Source organism: Cervus elaphus, chromosome 23, assembly GCF_910594005.1.
Source record: "Cervus elaphus chromosome 23, mCerEla1.1, whole genome shotgun sequence".
Taxonomy (NCBI): domain Eukaryota; kingdom Metazoa; phylum Chordata; class Mammalia; order Artiodactyla; family Cervidae; genus Cervus; species Cervus elaphus.
Window position 1 is genome coordinate 56,897,134 of NC_057837.1, and position 20,659 is coordinate 56,917,792.

At 48.2% G+C, this 20,659-nt stretch overlaps 2 protein-coding genes across 3 annotated transcripts in view; both read right to left on the reverse strand.

The window, feature by feature from the left end:
* LOC122682021 (zinc finger protein 831-like) overlaps nucleotides 1-16,354 on the reverse strand; it is a 43,643-nt gene extending 27,289 nt beyond the window's left edge. The window contains exons 1-3 of the mRNA XM_043884693.1: nucleotides 15,085-16,354; nucleotides 13,857-13,996; nucleotides 1,992-2,143 (exon numbers count right to left, since the gene is read on the reverse strand). Of these exons, the coding sequence (XP_043740628.1) occupies nucleotides 1,992-2,143; nucleotides 13,857-13,996; nucleotides 15,085-16,155 (1,363 nt within the window). The 5' untranslated portion in view covers nucleotides 16,156-16,354. The remainder of the gene's footprint in view (nucleotides 1-1,991; nucleotides 2,144-13,856; nucleotides 13,997-15,084) is intronic.
* ZNF831 (zinc finger protein 831) overlaps nucleotides 16,354-20,659 on the reverse strand; it is a 37,425-nt gene continuing 33,119 nt past the window's right edge. For both annotated transcript variants that reach the window (XM_043884691.1, XM_043884690.1), the window contains exon 2: nucleotides 16,354-18,628. In XM_043884691.1, the coding sequence (XP_043740626.1) occupies nucleotides 16,385-18,592 (2,208 nt within the window). In that variant the 5' untranslated portion in view covers nucleotides 18,593-18,628 and the 3' untranslated portion in view covers nucleotides 16,354-16,384. The remainder of the gene's footprint in view (nucleotides 18,629-20,659) is intronic.

The window sequence follows — 20,659 nt, forward strand, 5'->3', positions numbered from 1 at the left end:
CCCTCCAAAACATATATATCCAAGTCCTAAACCCACAGAACCTGTGACGGTGACCTTACTTGAGAAAACATCTTTGCACATGAAATTAAATTATGAATCTCAAAGTAAGATCATCCTGGGTTTAGAATGAGCCCTAAGTCCAATGGCAAGTGTCCTTATAAGAGAAAGACAGGAGAACATTTGACCCACAGAAACACAGGAGAGAAGCTGTGCAAAGATGAAAGCAGAGACTGGAGGGGTGCAGTCACAAGCCAAGAATGCCCGGAGCCCCCAGAAGCTGGGAGGCTGGGTAGGATCCTCCCCTGGAGGTTCTGGAGAGATTGGCAGCTTCTGGCGTCCAGAACTGAGAGAGAATACATTGTTGTTATTTTAAACCACCGCTTTTGTGGCAATTTCTTCTGCAGCCCGAAGCAATTTACCAATCCAGAGAGCATCTGTTCTATTCCCCCTATGTCTGAACATCCAGAAGAAGCCATCTCTGCTGAGAAATCTCCCCCTTGGGCTCCTCCCTGAAACACTGACCTCATCCTTCACTAAACAACAGGGACACTGAGTACCATGCACCCCACATGGTCTCAGCACTCAGCATACGCTGGGCCTTACACGTGTGTGCGTGCGCAGTCCCTCAGTTGTGTCCAACTCTCTGCGACCCCATGGACTGTAGCCTGCCAGGCCCCTCTGCCCCTGGGATTTCCAGGCAGGAATACCGGAATGGTTGCCATTTCCTCCTCCAGGGGATCTTCCCAACCCAGGGATTGTACCTGTGTCTCCTGCATTGGCAGGTGGGTTCTGTTGGGCTTTCTTGGGGGTGGTATCACCCAAGTACACCCCAGTGGGCAGGTCCCTGGATTGTATCTCCTTGAGAAGGAGGCAAGTAATGGAGTTCAACGTGAGGAGTCACAGAAAAGAAAGAAAGGGCAAAGCCCGGTCCCGTCATTGCATTTTTGTCTAGCCCACTGCCCACCGACGAGGTCTTAACCCTTGATGTTCCATCAGAAGACAGTGCTTTTCCTTCCACAACTGGCCATCCATTGGAGCAAATACCTACTTTGACTTAAACTCTTACTGAGGAAAAAAACGAGTCCTCATCCTTACCTAGGAGAAGGCATGGGGATTGCAAGGGGGGCGAGGGATCCAGGGGCAGCACGGAAGCGCCATCTTCCTGAGGGGGTGGTGGGGCTTCACAGAGGTTGAGAAGAGGGGGCCCTAACCATCTGTCCCCACCCTCAGGCAGAACCCAGGGTCAGCCCTTGACCCAAACAGACAACAATCAGCCACGAAAGACAGGTAATTCAGTCACCACTGGCCATATGGGACCACCACCTTCTTACACAAGGTCTTGGTCAGCCCCCCATCAAAACACTGCCCACAGGGCTAAGGCTGGGCTCACGAATGCCCAGTGGAGGGAGGAAGGAGGGGAAACTGCAGTCCAGAGAAGTTAAGCGATTTGCCATGGCTGCCCAGTGATTGCAATTTAAAATAGCCCATTTCCAGGAAGCAGTCTTCATTAGTTCATCGTTTGTTTATTTCTGAGCATCACGAAGAGCCCCTCTTATAAGCCTCTCATGGAAGCAATGTTCCCAGCCACTCTCTCATTACAACATCTCCTGCTACTTTTATTTCACATTCACTCGAAAGCCCATCCATTGACCCATTTAGCCTCACAGTAACCCTGCAGAAAGAGTCCAGTGAACTTCTTCAGAGATGGGGGAAGATGGAGGCACCCAGAGTTCTGACTCAGGCCTTCCATACTCAAGGATGTTTGTTGCATTTCAATGTTGGATTCCCAATATCCCCACCCAGCACCCGCTCCCCCAGTTTAGGGTCTCGACTGTCCCACAGAGGTAACACTTCGGTCATCACCCCATAAGCATCCATACCCTTCCTGGATGTCAGGCTTCAGACAGCAAGGACAGCTGCCTCTGCTCATTTCATGGCCCCAGCAGCATGGCTCCCAGTTTGGATCCATCTCCAAGGACAGCAAGACTTACCTGCCATCTCTGAAGAAGCCTGCCCTTGAGTCCTATGGGGGTCCGGCCCCTTGGCTCGGGGTGGGTGGCCATCTTTTCTCAGAACCCAGTGTGGCTTCCGCAGTCTAATGACTCTCAGCTGGACACGGCTCTGCAAGAAATTCCCTCTGTACCTGGGGAACAAGAACCACAGGGGGCATAAGCACCCTGGAGAGCATGTGCCCTGGAGCTTGTGGGCACAGAAATTCCAAACAGAATGCTCAGAGGGGAAAGTCCAGGTCCCCATGGGGAGTCCAGGAGAGCACAAAGGGCATGAGGTCCAAGCAGATCATCAGCTCTCAGGAACCCCTCTTCCTTCCAGTCCTCATTCTCCTGCCAGGAGAATGACAACAGGACACAACTCAGGTAGCTCTTGTAAGCATGAAGTGAGGCAGCATCTGAAAAATGCTTCCCACACCATCTAGCACATAGCAAGTGCTTAATCAAGGTCAGTTGCTATAATTAAACACTGAAGTATATGACTACTTATGTAACAGGGTGTCCAGTGGAACTTTATACAGTAATGAAAGCCTTCTATACTCCACATTGAGCAATATGGTGACCACTAACCATAGGCATCTCTGTAGTGACTGAAAGGTAGTTCATATGTCTGAGGAACTGAGCTTTCTGGTCAATTTCATTTTAATGAGTTTAAAGAGCCACAGGTGACTAGTAGCTACCATTATTGGACCGGTTGGGTCCAAAGGGTCTCCTCTGAAAAAAACTGGGCCTCACAGACATTCCCCCTAGAGAAGCCCTCCCAGGTCATCTGGTTTAACCTCCAAAACAGAGCCTTCACATCACAGGAGGAGGGTGTAACAAGGGCAGAGAAAGAAAATACTGAGTTTCTCAATGTTGCTAACTATTAGAGAAAAGCAAATCAAAAGTGCAATGAAGTACCACCTCACACCAGTCAAAACAGCCATCATTAAAAAGTCTACAAATAACAATTGCTGGAGACAGTGTGGAGAAAAGGGAACCCTCCTGCATTGTTGGTGGAAATGTAAATTGGTGCAGCCACTATAGAAAACAGTGTGGAGATTCCATAAAAAAACTAAAAATAGAGCTACCATATGATCCAGCAATCCCATTCCTAGGCATATATCCAGATGAAACCATAATTTGAAGAGAAACATGCACCGCTGTGTTCTTAGCAGCACTATTCACAATACTCAAGACATGGAAACAACTTAAATATCTGTCAACAGATGAAGGGATAAAAAAATATGTGGTGTGTGTTTATATATATAATGGAGTACTACTCAGCCATAAAAAAGAATGAAATAATGCAATTGCAGTGACATAGATGAACCTATAAAATATCATGCTAAGAAAAGTAAGTCATAAAGAGAAAGACAAATACCATGTGATATCACTTACATATGGAATCTAAAATATGACACAAATGAAAACTTATCTATGAAACAGACTCACAGACATAGAGAAGAGGTTTGTGGTTGCCAAGAGTTAGGGTGGGTGTGGGAGGGATGGAGTGGGAGTTTGGAATTGGCAGATGCAAACTGTTATATATAAGATGGATAAACAACACAGTGCTACTGTATAGCACAAGGAACTATATTCAGTATCCTGTGATAAACCGTATTGGAGAAGACTATAAAAAAGAATGTATATAGTCGTGGTTTAGTTGCTAAGTTGTGTCCAACTCCTTTTGCCACCCCATGGACTTAGCCTGCCAGGTTCCTCTGTTCATGGGATTTCCCAGACAAGAATACTGGAGTGGGTTGCCATCTCTTTCTCCAGAGGATCTTCCCCATCCACATATTGAACCCACATCTCCTGCATTGCAGGCAAATTTTTATTGCTGAGCCGCAAAAGCCTATGTATATAAACTGATTCAATTTAGACAGAAATTAACACAACACTATGAATCAGCAATACTTCAACAAATTTTTTAAAAAATACTGAGCTTCTATTTACAGTTATTTTCACCTAGAGTTTCTTATATCTATTGTTGCATGCCCCTTATAATGTACATAATACTTTAGGGGAGTAGAACATATGTATAATTAACTGGTAAATAAACAGTTATGCATTTCTTGCTGCTGCTGCTGCTAAATTGCTTCAGTCATGTCCGACTCTGTGCAACCCCATAGATGGCAGCCCACCAGTCTCCTCTGACCACTGGATTCTCCAGGCAAGAATACTGGAGTGGGTTGCCATTTCCTTCTCCATGCATTTCCTAGGTACAGGCTAAAAATGTTTTACCCTAGGAATGTGCAGCCAAAAGCAGACCAGCAAGCTAGTCTAGCACTCCCTTTGCAGCAGGTGAAGGAACTGAAAGACAGACCAACCGCCTGTCATGTGCCCTGACTCGCAGCCCTGTAGCCAGTTGGGAACTGAACTCTTGACTCAGGTCCCTGCACCATTTTGACCATTATCTGTGGTCAGCTCTTTGAAAAGAAATCTGCGCCGCTTCTAGCTGCCTGGTCAAGCTACAAGGTCTCCCTTCCCAAGGCTCAGTTTACAAGAATTCTGTTCCCACCATGATGTTCTTCAGAACCACCTGGTGGCAGAGGAAAGTGAGGCAACCTGCTTGGCGATTTTTCCTTCTCACTTGTCTGAGCTGTTGCCAACATCCAGCTGCAGTCCCCTCATCACCAAGGCCATTGGCAGAATTTTAAATACGATCTGCAGACTGCCGTATCCTCCTGGGCGCTGATTTTCACGGCAGCAACAAGGACAAAGTGACTTTTTCTTCATCTTATTCGTGTTTGGAAGAGGCTTCACTTGCAAGCATTACTGCCTCCCTGGCCCTGGGCAGGAGCTGTCACTCCCCATGGGTGCCTGCCTGGTTCTTTGAAGCAGCCCATCCCTGTTTGTCAAGACCTCCGGATCCTGAAAGTATGATCTGAGCCCAGGTGAAGAGCCACAGGGCTGCTCTTCTGCTAATCATAAACCTCTCAAACCAGCCAGGGCTGCTGCAGGGCCGGGGGGAGAGTGACTTCCAAGTACAGAGACAAAGGCAGGAAGGATGGTGTGGGGATGCAGGAACCTTCCTTGCCTATGTGCCGTGGATCACCTTTGCCCCCAGTCAGCGGGTGATTGACACGAGCCCACAGGTGTTAAGAATGGCACAGTTTGAACTGCAGGGAGGTCTGCTTTTGGAAAACGGACAAGAGCAAGGAACTGCATTTGATGGAAATAACTAGGAGACTGCCAGGAGAGCTGCAGTCTCTGGACTCAGGTCTTACTGCAGTGGAATCTAGACCCTTTCGGCCCTGGCGGGGGGGAGCCCAAGTGGACCTTGGCATTATCTTCAAAGCAAGTTTTGTTTAATCATGAGCAGGTTTCATTTCTTTCTCTCCTGAGTTCTCCAGAACATTGTGTGAGCATCCCTCCTAGAGCAGCATCCCCCTGGGGTGGACAGTCGGGATGGGGCAGGACTGCAAGCTCACCATCACTGTCCTGAGAGGCCCCTCATGGTCCAGCACGTGCCACGAGTGCCTCAGCTACTGCCTCCACCTTGGCTACTTGTCCATGTCAGCTGTTGGGTGCCAGCTGCTAGGGACGCACTCTTACCACCTTCTCAAGAGGGCGGCCCTTGGCCAGTGGGAGCCGGCTTGCCTGGAAGACCTGGAGGAGTGTGCACACCCCCAGGAAGGGCCCTGAGCCATTGTCACCCAGTGTGAGACCCCAGCTTTTTGCTTCTGAGCAGGACAATCTCTATGACACATGTCATACCCTAGAGCTCCCGTGGGGTCAAGCACAACTGGATATCTGACCCCACATCTCTTCTGAGTTCTTCCCTGGCCTGGCCTGCTTCCCTCACCCCTCATGAGCCTCCCGAGAACCCTCCCTAGGTGAACCACTTGTACCAACATCCCCATCTCAGGCCCTACTTCTGGGGAGCCGAACCTCAGATGCAAGATTCCAATGTCATCCCTGCTCCTCCTCCTCTCTATCCTGCCCGCCTATTTCCCCCAGCGGCACTCAGGCGCATTCACCAAACCTCCTCAAATATGCATGTGCATGCTAAGTTGCTTCAGTCACATCCAGACTCTGTGACCCCTCGGACTGCAGCACTCCAGGCTTCCCTGTCCTTTTGCTCAAACTCATGACATTGAGTCAGCTGTTTAAGGGCCAGATTTTAAATCCAACTCATACCTGGCACACCCTCTGCTCTCTTGGTCTCTCTCTGTAGGTCTTCCTTTACGAGCCAACATAACTTCTGTAAGATCAGCACAGTATCTTCATTGATAGACCTCGTGAAAGACCAATCAGAAAGAAGCCTTCTTGCTCCAGGTCAGCACCAGCCAGGGCCCTGACGACCGGTGGACCAAGGCCACGATTGCAATGGATACCAACTTTTCCAGAGTCCACTGGGAGGCTCACAAAAGCGGGCAGGGTAGGGCTATCATGTATCTCGATGCTGGTTGAAAGCCATTGACCACCCTGGCTGCTCCAACCCCACCCTGACCCCCATTCCCACTGCCCTTTTTATCAGGCAAGTCTTGGAAGGTAGATCCAAAGAGGCAGACTTGCAGTTTTGATAATGCTGATCCCAGAGAAGGAATACATGGTCTGCCATGTGACCCTCTCTTAATCCCACAAGGAGTAACAAAGCAGAAAGAAATGGTGGGAAGGTATGGCAGATCCTCAGCATCCTACCATGCAGGATCTGGAGTCAGGGTTCTGGTGCCATGGAGAGCAAGACAGAGAGCCTCAGCACTAGGTCTGTGCCTCCATCTCACTTCAGAGTCCTCTCATTGAATGAGGAGAGTGTGTCATGACTAAGTGAGCAGACACATAAACTTCCGCTTTACAAGGAAAAACACCACCAATTAGGAGAATCCCGCCTCCGTGTTTTCTCCTGTGTCCTCCGCTTCCGTGATTAATGGGCATCATAGGGTTCACAAAGCGCCCTTTGCCCACATAACCTCCAGTCTCCTCCTTGTTCATCCCAATTCACTCAGGGCTTCACAATTCATTGTTCATTTGTCAGGAGCTTCCTAGAACCAGTCTCTGAGAGTTTCATGCTTCAGATAGCACTGTACACAGTTACAAATTAATCAATAAAATCCAATTCCATGGTACAGTGCCTGCTCTGGGCACAGCGGAGACATTTTCTGTGGATGCTCATAATCTCTACACCTCTACTAGTTAACATCAGGGCAATTAGGTGTCCAAGTATGAACTTTTTACATTTTTCCATTTCCACTCTGAAGACAGATCCTGTCTTTTCTAATCCCTCTCCTTTAACTCTTGTACTTTCATTAATGAAAACACCCATTTTCATTACATATTTGGAGATGGCAGCAGAGAGATGAGTGAAACAGAATGGAGGGCCCGGAAATAAATTCCAAGTATACACAGGAAGTTCAAATACAGAAAAAAAGTGAAAAAAGTGGATTAGACCAGGGGTCTATAAGCCTTTTATGTAAAGGTCCAGATAATAAATATTTTAGACTTTACAAGCCATATAAAGTCTCTACCACATATTTTTATGTGTGTATATATGTATATATACACACACATATATTTATGGGCTTCCCAGGTGGCATTAGTGGTAAAGAATCCCCTTGCCAATGCAGGTTCAATCCCTGGGTCAGGAAGATCCACTGGAGGAGGGCATGGCAAACCATTCCAGTATTTTTGCCCTGAAAATTCCATGGACAGAGGAACCTCCTGGGCCCCCCATGGGGTCACAAAGAGTTGACATGACTGAAGCAACTTAACACATACATAAATATGTATTTACATATGTGCATATGAAAGTGAAGGTGAAGTTGCTCAGTCGTGTCTGACTCTTTGCAACCCCATGGACTGTAGCCTGCCAGGCTCCACCATCCACAGGATTTTCCAAGCAAGAGTACTGGAGTGCGTTGCCACTTCCTTCTCCAGGGGATCTTCCAGACCCAGGGATTGAACCTGGATCTCCTACATTGCAGGCAGACTCTTTACTGTCTGAGCCACAAAGGAAGCTCATATATGTATACATTTATATATTTTTATGCAAATATCTGTGTATATACACACATATGCCTATATGCATTTTTCTAAATGTAGAAGCCATGCCTTCCTCACATGGGTATAAAGAAACAAGTCAAGAGCTAAATTTGGCCCAAGGTCCATTGTTTTCTACATAAAAATAAAAATAAATCCTTCTTTAATGTTCATTAAGATGAAGAAAGAACATGATAATATCATTTTGTATCTGTGACCCTGGGAGACTGAGAGTAAGGAAAAATTTCTTAGACAAGATCAGAAAGTCATAACCATGAAGGAAAAGGGAGCTCTATCTGACTACATCAAAATATGCAACTTCTTGATGATCAGAGAAGCCTAAGTGTTAAATGTTAGTTACTCAGTCGTGTCTGATTCTGTGACCCCACAGACTGTATGTAGCCTGTCAGGCTCCTCTGTCCATGGAATTCTCCAGGCAAGAGTACTGGAGCGGGTTGCCACGCCCTCCTTCAGGAGATCTCCCTGACCCAGGGATCAAACCAGTGTTGACTATGTCTCCTGCACTGCAAGCAGATTCTTCACTGCCTGAGCTACCAGGGAAGCCAGAGAAGCATAAACAAGGTTAAAAAATATGAAGTCCGTCTCCACAGTACAGTGGGCTAGCTACTCTGATTGTCTACCTTCCTATTTACCCTGATACTGAAACCAACTAAAAATGCAGATTAAAATATGAAAATATTTACAACTTATATTTAAATGTACTGGTGTTCTGATTAGGAGGTAAGATATATTTAAAAGTCAAAAACCAAGTGAAAATAGAAACCTAAAAAAGTGAGAACATTTTCATTTTGAGGGCATTTGCCAAACCACAGGAGCCTGTTGTTCCGTGTTCATGGTCTGGTGGGGCAGTGTGGGGTGCAGAATTCAAACCCAGAATCTACCCTGTGTGAGAGGTGGCCAGAAGACCCAACCTCTTGTCCTGCATAAAGCTGAGACCTCAGAGGTTATATCTTCAAAATCTCGGTGAATTAAGAATAACATACCCTACCCCCAACACCAGCCCAGAGAACTTTTTTTTTTAATTCCAATCTTATCACTGAGTAAAGGGGGCAAAAGTCTCTCCTGTTAATTTTATAACACTGAGTCTATCTCCTCATGGGGTTGCAATCTGAATTCACACTACCCTGGGACATGGGAAAAACTACAAGCAAGAATTTTCTTTAAAGTAGTGGTCAATGGGTGCTCCCAGGTACCTAGCAGAAGCAAAACAAATTACTGGAGAAACCCACCACAAAGTTCCCAAAACCTCAGCTTACTGGCTTCCCTGGTGGCTCAGCTGATAAACAATCTGCCTGTCAATGCAGGAGACACAAGAGACCTGGGTTCAGTCTCTGGGTCAGGAAGATCCCCTGAAGGAGGGCATAGCAACCCACTCCAGTATTCTTGCCTGGGAAAGCCCCTAGACAGAAGAGTTGGACATGATTGAGCCTGCATACACACAATGTCAAACAAGGAAACAAATGCTAGAAGCTCAAGGGATTCCTAATGGAATAATTTAAAGTGACGTGTATCTGGAGACATCAAAGTATGAAACACCAAAGGTTAAAGAAGATCCTTAAAAGTAGCCAGAGAAAAGAGACCTTCGAAAGATAGAGGAGTAGATGAATCTCTGACTTCTGTCCTTAAAACTAAAACTAAATGATGATGCAGTAGGAGCTCTGATGGATTAGGAGGAAATAACAGTCAACCTAAGACTGGAGACACAGCAATAATATTTTTCAACAACAAGGATGAAATAAATGCATTTTCAGACTCATAAAAAGTGAGATTTTTCTTCTCTAAAGGAAGTTCCCAGGAATATGCTTCAGACAGAAGAAAACAATCCCAGAAGAAAGATCTGACATGCCAAAGGCAATGAAGAGGCAGAATGTTTGCAATTTCATGGGTAAATAGAAATGCATGGACTTAAACATCAGATAACAGACTTGGAAAGTACCTGTAGTTATGTATTACAGGCAAAGGATATATGCAAATTTAGGATATATACACGATCCTACACATTTTGGGTAGGCAAAACATGAAAAGTCTGCTCCTGACAAATATTAGTAAGAATATGGGAGCAGGCAAACTTTCACATTGTCAAGTTGAAAATGTGATTATCTTATAACTCAGTAATTCCACTTTAAAGTATATTTCTTAGAAAGCCTCTCACATTGTGTTTAAGGAGGCATGCATAAGCATGTTCATTGCAAAGTCAACACATACACAAAAAACTGAAAACAATTTAAATGTCCATAAATAGGGGAATGGAAAATGCAACATGTTATTCTCACGGGATAGAATGCTCTATAGCAATTAAGATGAATGAGTTTTATCTGTATGTATCAACATGGCTATATCTTCAAAAACACAATATGGAGTTTAAACATCAAACTGCAAGATGATAAATTCAATGTGATATATATATATATACACATATACATACATGTTTTAAAGACACTAAACAATTTATATATTAGTGGATATATTGATTATAAGGTATGAACACATGGATGGAAATAACACCAAACATATAAAGCCACATAGTTATCTTTTTGTTCTAATTATTTTATTTTATGTAATATTTAAATACTACATAAAATAATATTTTATTTGTTTTATTTTTAAGGCTCAGAAGCAAATATGATAAAATGTTAATATCTGTTAATTCTGGATCATCACCCATGAATCTGTTTTAGATTTTCTATACTTTTTAATATTTTTTTATTTTTATTTTTTCAAAAAAAAGAGGGAAAGATGGGAATTCCTTGGCAGTCCAGTGGTTAGGACTCCACATTCTCACTGCCGAAGGCCCAGGTTCAATCTCTGGTTGGGGAGCTAAGATCCCACAAACCATGCAGCACAGCAAAGAGAGAGAGAGAGAGAATATGCTGATACATGAATTTCACAATACTCTGTGAGCTGAGACCCATAGGGGAATCTCTGCTGCAGTATTTCATTCCCTGTAGAATGTTAAAGACAAGTGGAGTGAAAATGGGGGCATGAATTTTAAAATGGGCTTCTTTCTTAAGGGGAGAACACACAAGTTGATAGATAGACAGCATAGATAGGTGGCTGAATGTATAAACAGATAAATGGATAGACAAAGTAGATGGATGGATGAATGGATGGATAGATAGATATCAATAGATAGACTAGGTAGGTAGATGGATGGATAGATATTGATAGATAGGTAGATACAGATATGCAAGCATACATACATATGTGAGTGGGTAGATGGATATATAAATGGATACACACATCCTATATATAGTCATTCACATCTGGGGGATGGATGGAGACAGAGAGTGTGGTAGGCAGATTAATACCCACCCACCCCTGCAGAGATGGCCCTATCCTAATCCCCAGAACCTGTGCATATGTTACCTTCCTGGCTAGAGAGACTTTGCAGACGTGATCATGATGAACGTATGTTCAACCAGTCAAGTTCAAGTGTTGGGAACAGAAGGCAATAAATGAGGCACTCCTAGCCTTGTGGCCCTCCCCACATCTCCTGGGACACTGACTGAGGTCTGGAGACTTCAGTTTTGTCATTGTCACTTAGATGTCATTTAGTTTGTAGTTTGCTACATGGGAACGAAGCCACACACCAGTGTCCCTGTGCTCCTGGGCTGTGGTCGGGGTGATGTAGCATTGCTCTCCAAGCCCACTCTCTGGACCAGCATCCTCAGCATCACTGAGGAGCATGTTAGAAGTACAGACTCTCCAAAGATCTCTCTCAATAAATGTCATATGGCACTTGAAAACATGTGAAAGTGAAGTGAAATCGCTCAGTCGTGTCCAACTCTTTGCGACCCCATGGACTATACAGTCTATGGATTTCTCCAGGCCAGAATACTATAGAGGGTAGCCATTCCCTCCTCCAGGAGATCTTCCCAAACCAGGGATCGAACTCAGGTCTCCCGCATTGCAGCCGGATTCCCTGCAGTGAGCCACCAGGGAAGCCCAAGAATTCTGGAGTGGGTAGCTTATCCCAAAATATGTTTTGATATTGATCTCTAACATAATTTCACAGTGATGAGAACAGACTCTGTATGATTTAAATACCTTTAGACCATGAAATTTTTGTACCTGGTCTTATGTCCCTGGATATGTTCCAGTGTCCCCTAGTTTACAGTCTATGGGAACTTGAATAAAATTTGTATCCTACTGTTGTGTGAAAATTGTATAGATCTTATTATGTTGAATTGGTTCATAGTGCTTTTCAGGTCTACTCTATCTTTCAACTTCTCTGTATATTCGTTCTATTAATTTTTGAGAGTTTGATATTGAAACTCCAACTAAAAATTTAATTTACCTACTTAAAAAAATTATAATATATCATGGAACTATATGTAACTTTGTTCTGCATTTTCCAAGTCTCCTGTAAATGTGTTATATTTTCATAATTTAAAAAAAATTAAAAAATAAAACTAGCATTGTAATTATCCTTCAATTAAAAACAAAGAAAAAATTAATTTAAAATTTTTTAAAAATAGAATTGGCAAAAATAAATAAACAAAAAATTAAAAAAAAAAAAAGAAATACAGACTCTTGGATAGCACTCGGACCCACTGAATTTGACACAGCATCACAAAAAATCTCCAGAAAACCCTAGGCGACTCTCATGTCTGTTATAGGCTGGGAACACCGGGGCAAGCTGCCGTTCCACACACAAGCACTGGAGGAAGGCTTGTTGGTTCAGATCTGGGTCCCTGCGGAGGCTGCCCAAACCCTCTGTGGATCTCAGTGTCCTCATGAGAAAAATGGGGAGCCCAGCACACAGTAAACCCTCAGCGATGCCAGCTCTGGAAACGTGGTCCTGGCAGACATGTGAAACAAGGGCAGGAGCCTCAGAAGAGGGTTTGTCATCTCCAGCCACGGAGACTCTGAGTAGTTGTAGGCAAGCATTAGGGATTTGCGTGGCCTCTTGATGAGAATCTAGGTCTGGATCAAACACCTACAATAGGAGAAGAAGGCCAAGCATTCTTGGAAGGAGACATCGTTGGGGGGCGAGGTATGGCATGGAGGTGCAGGAGAGCCTCGGGGATCTGGGTACAGAGTGTCAAATGGAGAATGGATGAGGGCTGGGACCACAAGTAACACTGAGGGGGAAGGGAACAACTGTGGGAAAACGGGACAGAAAAGCTTTGCAGGGGGTGCAAGGCAGTGTTACTGTTTAGTAGCTAAGTCATGGTGCTGGTTAAAGAATTTGCTTTTTAACTTGCACAGAGTGGGCAATGTGAAGGGTTTTGAACAAAGGGGCAAGACAATCAGAATGCCATGCTAAAAGAGGAGTGTTAAAATCCATCTGCCCCTATCCCCCGCCTCATTTGCAGTTGGGAGTTTGCGTATGCACGCAGATCACAGAGAAAAGTCTAGAAGGGCACGCACCTAAATGTGATTGTCTCTGAATGGTGAGATCACTAAGATACTTTATTGTCTTCTCCTTGTTCATGTGTATTTTCTAATTTTTCTGCAAAGGACACGCATCACTTGCATAATTAAAAAAGCAATAAAAGCTGTAAATAATTAACACGCTCTCTCTTCAGGACTTACACTAGATGGATGTGTTTTCCACTCAGTTGTTTCAAATATTTGCTGGATGCCTGGCCTTGAAAAGGGCACCAATGAAAAACACAGAGCCAGTGGAGGATGGGTAAATATCTGAGTCCTAGAACCATGAAACTCTAGATCCCAGTTCCTAAACAGGACTCTCTTTCTCTCTCTCTGTTTCTCTTTCTCTCTCCCTCTCCCTGTCTCTCTGGAGCACAGGGATGCCTTTTGAATCCCTGGTGAAGTTTTCTTTGCAGGTTTATTGAAATTGCAGTTTGCAGTTACAGTGTCACACGGGGAAGTGACAGAGGAGGCCACACGCCCTACCTTTTAGAGTGGGTGCTCAGATGTTTCCACCTGCTGCTCCCACGAGGTATCTTCGCTCTTCTACGAGACCGTCGTTTCTTCCACTCTGGCTCAGACACCCGGTCCCGGGACAGCATCCCTCGGGCTGTTGGGTCAGAGAGCTGAAAATACCGGTGATGCTGGAGTCATATTGCTCACAGCCCTTGTGGTGGGAACAACACAGAGGGGTCTCCCACTGCAGACAGGATGTCTGTCTGGGGAAATCAGGCATCAAAATGCTGCCTTGCTAAATGGTCTGTGCATTCCTGGGCGGAATCTTCTGGAATCTGCCTGGGCTGGATCCACAGAGGAAAGCCCAGACCTTTGGTGATACTGTGGCTGTCTTCTTGCCCTCCTCCAGCAAAATCCACACCCAGTAACTGATTGCCTTTTGGAGGAAGGAGGCTAACTTGGCTTCTAGATTCCCCTTCTCTCAGGCCCAGCACAATCTTTCCTAACTCACCACTCTTGGGATGAAGACAGTACTACCAGGGAGAGTAGTCTGAAAGCTCTGGGACCCAGGACCTGTTGTTCCACATGATTAAATCAGAAAAGAGGCTACAGGACCCTCTTCAGTCACACTGGCCCAAGACATCCCAGGGTGGGACAGCGTCCTTGACGATACAATCCAGGTGCATGGGGCCCCTCTAATGGTGGGATTCTAAGCCTATTTAATCACCAAGGGAGAACCCTCTAGAGCACTCAGCTCCTTAACCTTTCTGCCACTGCTCCCAGGAAACTCAGGAATCAGTCAAATCTGAGTATAGCAACTATTTTTTCTGGAATCCCTGGAATGATAACACTCTCCTTTTAAGAATTTTTTCCTGTTGTCTGTCTCTCAGTAAGGGTTTCTGATTTATAATTGTTGACTACCCAGAGAGCTCCCCTGAGCAGCATTTCATTTTTACTTTTTGCCTCTGCTACCAGGAAGCTCCTAGTCAAGGTTTATGTCCAGTTATGAAAAAGATCTCACCCAGAGTCGTAGGTACAATTATTCTTTCCTTTGAAACTTCTTTTTTTCATGATTTTCTTTCATTTTATTTTACTCTTGGGGCCTCTATTCACTCCCTTGGAAGTGGGCTGAGAAGACATCATACAGGACAACGGAGACTATACCAGACGGCCTCACACTTTCTCTCCATCATCACTAGTCCTGCCTGCCAAGCATTCTCCCTCAGCTCCCAGGGCCCTGGGGCAAAGCTGGTATTACCTTCGATATCTGCATCTGCCCTCCATCTCCAGGGCGTATCTTGGTCCATGCTCCAGACAATGTTTTGCTCACCAGCCAGGCGTCCGGACCCTCACCCTGGAGGCCACCTCCAGGCAAATGTAAGCCCAGATACACAGAAGCATCCTTCTCCTTCTGCTCCATCGGCAGGGGGAGGCTGCGGCTCAGGCAACACCACGTGAGCCGGGGCTCGGCCCTCAGCGATGGAAAAGGGCCCTGGACCCCGCGGCTCCTGGCAGGCTCTGCATTGGTGCGCAAGGCCAACTCAGGCCAGTGGGGAGCCATGCTGGCCGAGAGAGAGGAGCCAGGCTGGTGGGAGCAGCAGGGATGAAGCTCCGCTAGAGACCCCGAAGGAGGGCCTTGAGTGGCACTCTCAGAAGGCGCCCCCAGCTCCCCAGTGGGTTCCCAGGGATTGAGGACACCCCCAGAGGGCCCAGCCCTCACCACAGTGTTGCTCCTGCAGATTTCTTGGGTGTCATGGGCCCCGCTCCTCCAAGAGTCACACATTGGGGCAGGCAAGAAGGAGGCCGACCCCTTGAGAGCCCTGGCTGTTGGGATGCCAGCCTTCAAGCCGCCCCTCTCCTCTCTCTGGTCACACGGCCTGGACCAGCTGGGGTGTTCCCAGCAGCTGTCTTCTCCAGCTGGGGCCTGGCCTGAGACAGGACAGGGAGGCAGGAGGGCCCCCTGCCCTGACTCGGCAAAGGATGTCTGTACCTCAGGCCCCCCTCTCTTGCTGATAGAGTCCTGACCTTGGTCCGGCTTCTGGGGAACAGGCGACAGGGGGCGGGTGTCTCGCTGGGGAAACCTGAGGAGGTACTGGGGAGGAAAGGCCATGTCCACCGGGCCAGTGAGGGTGTGAGGAGCTGGAGGGTGGGAGGTCAGCTGGGAGGAACACCCAGGGGAACGTGGTGGAGGCTCCGTGTCTTGAGGACCCTCCCACCTCAGGGCCCCAGACATGACCCTTTCTGTGCGGTTGCCACTTCCAGGCAGACCCCCTGGCTTTTCCCCAGGGTCAGTGTCCTGGTTCTGAGGTGGTGGTGAGGCAGTCTGCATGGGGCCACCGGGAGTCTCTCCTCCTGCTCCCAGGAGCTCCTGGCAGCTTAGCTCCTCCACCTTCAGCTTCTTCCTCTCTGAGGGGAGCTTGTCCTCCGGGGGCTTGGGCTCTCCTGAGCTCCCACCAGGCCCTCTTGGGGCCACATGGGCCTGCTGACAGGTTTCCCTGGTGCCCTCACCACTGCAGGTGCCACCGTCCAGCTTGGAGTCTGGCCTGGGAGCCTCTAGGTCACCCCCCTTTGGGGGGACCAGGTGCTGGGAGCTGCTGACACCCCAGCTCTGGGCCCTCGTGTGGAGGAAGCGGAGGGCTTTTGCTGCCCAAGCAGAGGGCTTCTCCACTGCTGAGGGTGGGGGGTGAGGCGGCCCTGTTAGAGCCCAGCTGGTCAGGGCCTCCTGTTCCGGCCACTGTCTCCCTCTGCTTGTGGGGCTCAGTCACCAAGAGGCCTGCCAGGACTGGTGGACTTGCCCACGGCCCCGGCTTGGCCCCCACAACAGTGTCCCCACCACCCGCGGCCTCTTGCTGGGGAGGACACTCCAGCACCGCCCCACCGCCCACTGTCCCCTCGGTCGCCTTCCTGCCTCCATGGTGGCTGGCTTTCCCTCTCTGGTAGATGCTCTTGAACGTGTCCTTCCCGTATACTTGCCACTTCTCCTGTGAGAACATCTTCTTCCTCTGGCCGCGTTTCTTAGCAGCTGCCTGGCCCTTGCTGGCAGACCCCTCCTCAGCAGCTGGTCTCTTTCCCTCTGGGTCCTCCGTGGGGGCCGGGGCATCTGCGGTCAGGGGGCACGGCAGGTCCTCGACTGCCGCCTGTCTGACCAGAGCCCGAGGGTGCCCGCCAGGGGCATCGGCCGGGCGCGCGGAGGTGGGCCTGGGGCTCAGAGGTTTCTGCCTCCGGGGCCAGGCATCCCGGGGTTCCGGCTGCTCCGGCCACGTCCCGGTGCCCTCGACGAAGGGCAGCGAGTTGCTCCTGGTGACTGGCACGCAATCGGTGCCGGTGGAGAGCTGCGTGGGGACCGAGTGGAAGAAGAGGGGGCGCGCCCTGTCTGGGGGCGCGCAGGTGGAGCGCGCGGCACGCAGGGCAGCCGGCAGCCTCCCGGGTCCCGGCGGCCGCAGGTCGAAGTGGAAGGAGTCCTTGTAGGTATAAGGCATGGGCAGGTCAATGCTGCCCTGCTTGGACAGGACCGTTTTGCGGGGCCGCACGTGGGCCAACTGGGGGTCGTCCACCACGGCCTGGTTGTGCGAGATGAGCCTGGAGATGCGTTCCTCCAGCCGCCTCTTCTCCAGCTCCAGGCCGGCCGCCCGCTCCGCGCGCCCGGGCCCGGGGCCGCCCTCACCCTCGGACTCGGCACTGTGCTCCGACAGGCTGTGCAGGGGGCTGCCGGCGGCTGGCGGCTGTTCAGCGCTGTCCGAACGGGACAGGTAGCCCGAGTCGGTGCTCTCACACTTCCGCAGCCGGCCCTCCGAGGGTTTGGTGTCCCCAGGCTTCTCCACCTGCTGCTGCTGCAGCGCTGCGTTCGGCCTACTGGCCGTCGGGGACCAAGGCTCTGGCAGCTTCCACCTCGACTGCGGGCTGGCCAGCGGGAGCCCGGGAGCAGAGTCTACAGGGGCCTCCTTGACATCAAACGTGGACCCCCGGCAGGGAACAGCGTCCAACTTCCGGTCCAGGTTCTTGGCAACCAGGGACACATGCGCGGTGGGCACCGGGCAGTGCCCAGCGGCGTGGGTGCCGGGAGAAAGGGGTCTCTGTGATAGCGCCCGGTCGGCCCCAGTGGGCTCAGCGGCCTTGTCGCCTTCCTCCAGGAGGCTGCTCCCGCCACCGTCGGACTCCGAGGAGAGTCTGGAGTTGTTGAGGTGTGTCTGGGTCCGTCTGTGCTTGTATAAGTTGCTCTGGGTCTTAAAGGCGATGCCGCAGGTGGCGCAGGGGAATGGCCGCTCCCCGGTGTGGGAGCGAATGTGCTTCTCCAGTACGCTGGGCTTCAGGCAGTCCCGGCCGCAGTGTGGGCACAGGTACCTACCAGCGTTGCGCACCTTGCCTGGGCTGCTCAGAGTGGGCCCCAGGCCCGGTGACAGGATGGGCAGAGCGCTCACTATGTTCACCGTGAGCCCCGGGGCCACCGGCTTGCCGGCTCGGGTGGGACCAAGCCCTTCAGGCTGCAGCAGGGGGCTGAGAACGAAGGGCAGGCTGCCGGCGTCCAGGCTGCCGGTCATGAGGGGAGCACGTGGCTGGAGCCCTCCCGGAGGCACTGTGTGGTACAGCGGGATGGGCAGGGCCTTCAGGAACACGGTGGGGGCTAGGCCCTGCTCCCGAGGCAGGATGACGGGGCCCAGGGTCAAGTGAGGCGATGCCTGCCCACCCGGGGCCCCTGGGGGGCCAGAAGCAGGTGCCGGCTGGTCCCTGGCAGGCGAGGTAGGACAGGCGAGTTCTGGCGCATCCATCCCACATCATCTGGGTGGCCCGGGGCGCTGGGAAACCTGTGAGCAACAACCGGACTTTACTGTGGGTACCTCTCTTCTCTCATTGTACTGTAAACACTTCCCTGCCCCCACTGGGCATTTTATCACCTCTACTGAAGCCACAACAATCACCCCCCCAAAATACGCTTATTGCTCATGTAAAAGAAGGGGGAAACTGAGGCTCAGCAAGTGGAGGTGACTTGTCGTGCAGCTGAAACGTGATAGAGTAGGGTTCAGACCCAGGTCGGTCTGAATCCTGTCTTTTATTTAATTTTCCAAAAAGAACTCTTGATTCTTGCCCTGCACACAGGTACGTGGTAGGCGTGTCACGGACATCCCCCTACCCAGCACAGTGCGCTGTGCAGAGGAGACACTCAGAAAATGTGCTGACTTCGTGACAAAGGGAAGTCATGCAGCTCATCAAGGTTCTCAGAGTCCACAGTGACCCCATGCACTGGGGCAAGTCCCTTTCCTCATTTGGGACTTGGTTTTTAGATCTGTAGAGTGAGCAGAGAATCAGCATCTTCCACTCTGGAGTGCTCAGTCTCTACTGTTGGATGAGGACAGCAGGGAAGAAACCTGACCTGAAGGGATGCTTACTAGACTGAACAAATGAAAATGCAAAACTCCCAGCTAAGTTTGAATTTCAGATAAACATTTCATAATTCTTTAACATATATATATATATATATATATATATATATATGTCTCAATTCTTGCGTTCATCTTGCTTACACTAGAATATTATGCATTATTTGTGTGTGAGTGCAAGCTCAGTCATGTCTGACTCTTTGCTCTCCCATGGGTTGTAGCCCGCCAGGCTCCTCTGTCCATAGAATTCTCCAGGCAAGAATACTGGAGTGGGTAGCCATTCCCTTCTCCAGGGGATCTTCCCAACCCAGGGATCGAACCTGAGTCTCCTGCATTGCAGGCAGATTCTTTACCATCTGAGCCACCAGGGAAGCCCAAATGTGCCCACAATTAAAAGTTAAATTATATAAATCTGCAATTCAATAAATCATGTTAAAAGCAAGTTTACTACAACTGGATATTCACATGCAAAAGAATGAAATTGAGTACCTACTTCACACTATATACAAAGATTGACTTGAAATTCATCTAAGGCCTAAATGTAAAAACTAAAACTATGAAACTGTGAGAAGAAAACATCAGAATAAATCTTCATTACCTTGGATTTGACAATTGGCTCTTAGTTATGACACAAAAAGTACAAGCAATTAAAATAAAAGGATAAATTGAAATCTTTCAAAATTAAAAGCTTTTGTACACCAAAGGACACTATCTATCAAGACAGTGGAAAGACAACTCACAGAATGGGAGAAAATATTTGCAAATCATATGCAGGATAAATCCAGAATATATAAAGAACTCTTATAATTCAATAACAAAAAGACAGAGAGATAAAGAATGAGCAAAGGGTTTGAACAGACATTTCTCCAAAGAAATATATAAATGGTCAAAAACACATGTAAAGATGCTCAATATCACTAGTCATTAGAAAATGTAAATCAAAATCACAGTGAGATATGACTGCATGTCAACTAGCACATTGTTATAATAATAATGAAAATAACGTGTTGCTGAGGATGTGGAGAAATTTGAACCCTAGTGAGAATGTAAAATGATGCAACCACTGGGGAAAACAGCTTGGCAACTCTTCAAAAAGTTATACACAGAACTACTATCTGACCCAGAAATTCCACTTCTTCATATATACCCAAAAGAATTAAAAATGGGTATTCAAATAAAAACATAGACATAAGTGTTGATAGCCACAATTCAAAAGAGCCAAAAGGTGGCAACCACACAGGGAAAGATCCTCTGGAGAAGGAAGTGGCAAGCCACTCCAGTATTCTTGCCTAAGAAATCCTATGGAGAGAGGAGCCTGATGGGCTACAGTCCATGGGATGGCAAGAATTGGACACAATGACCACATGTCACATTCCTAGCTTGGGACTGGCTTCAGTGGGAGTATTTATACCACAGAAACTGGCAAATGCTATAATCAATCCTTTTTCTCTTTTTTGT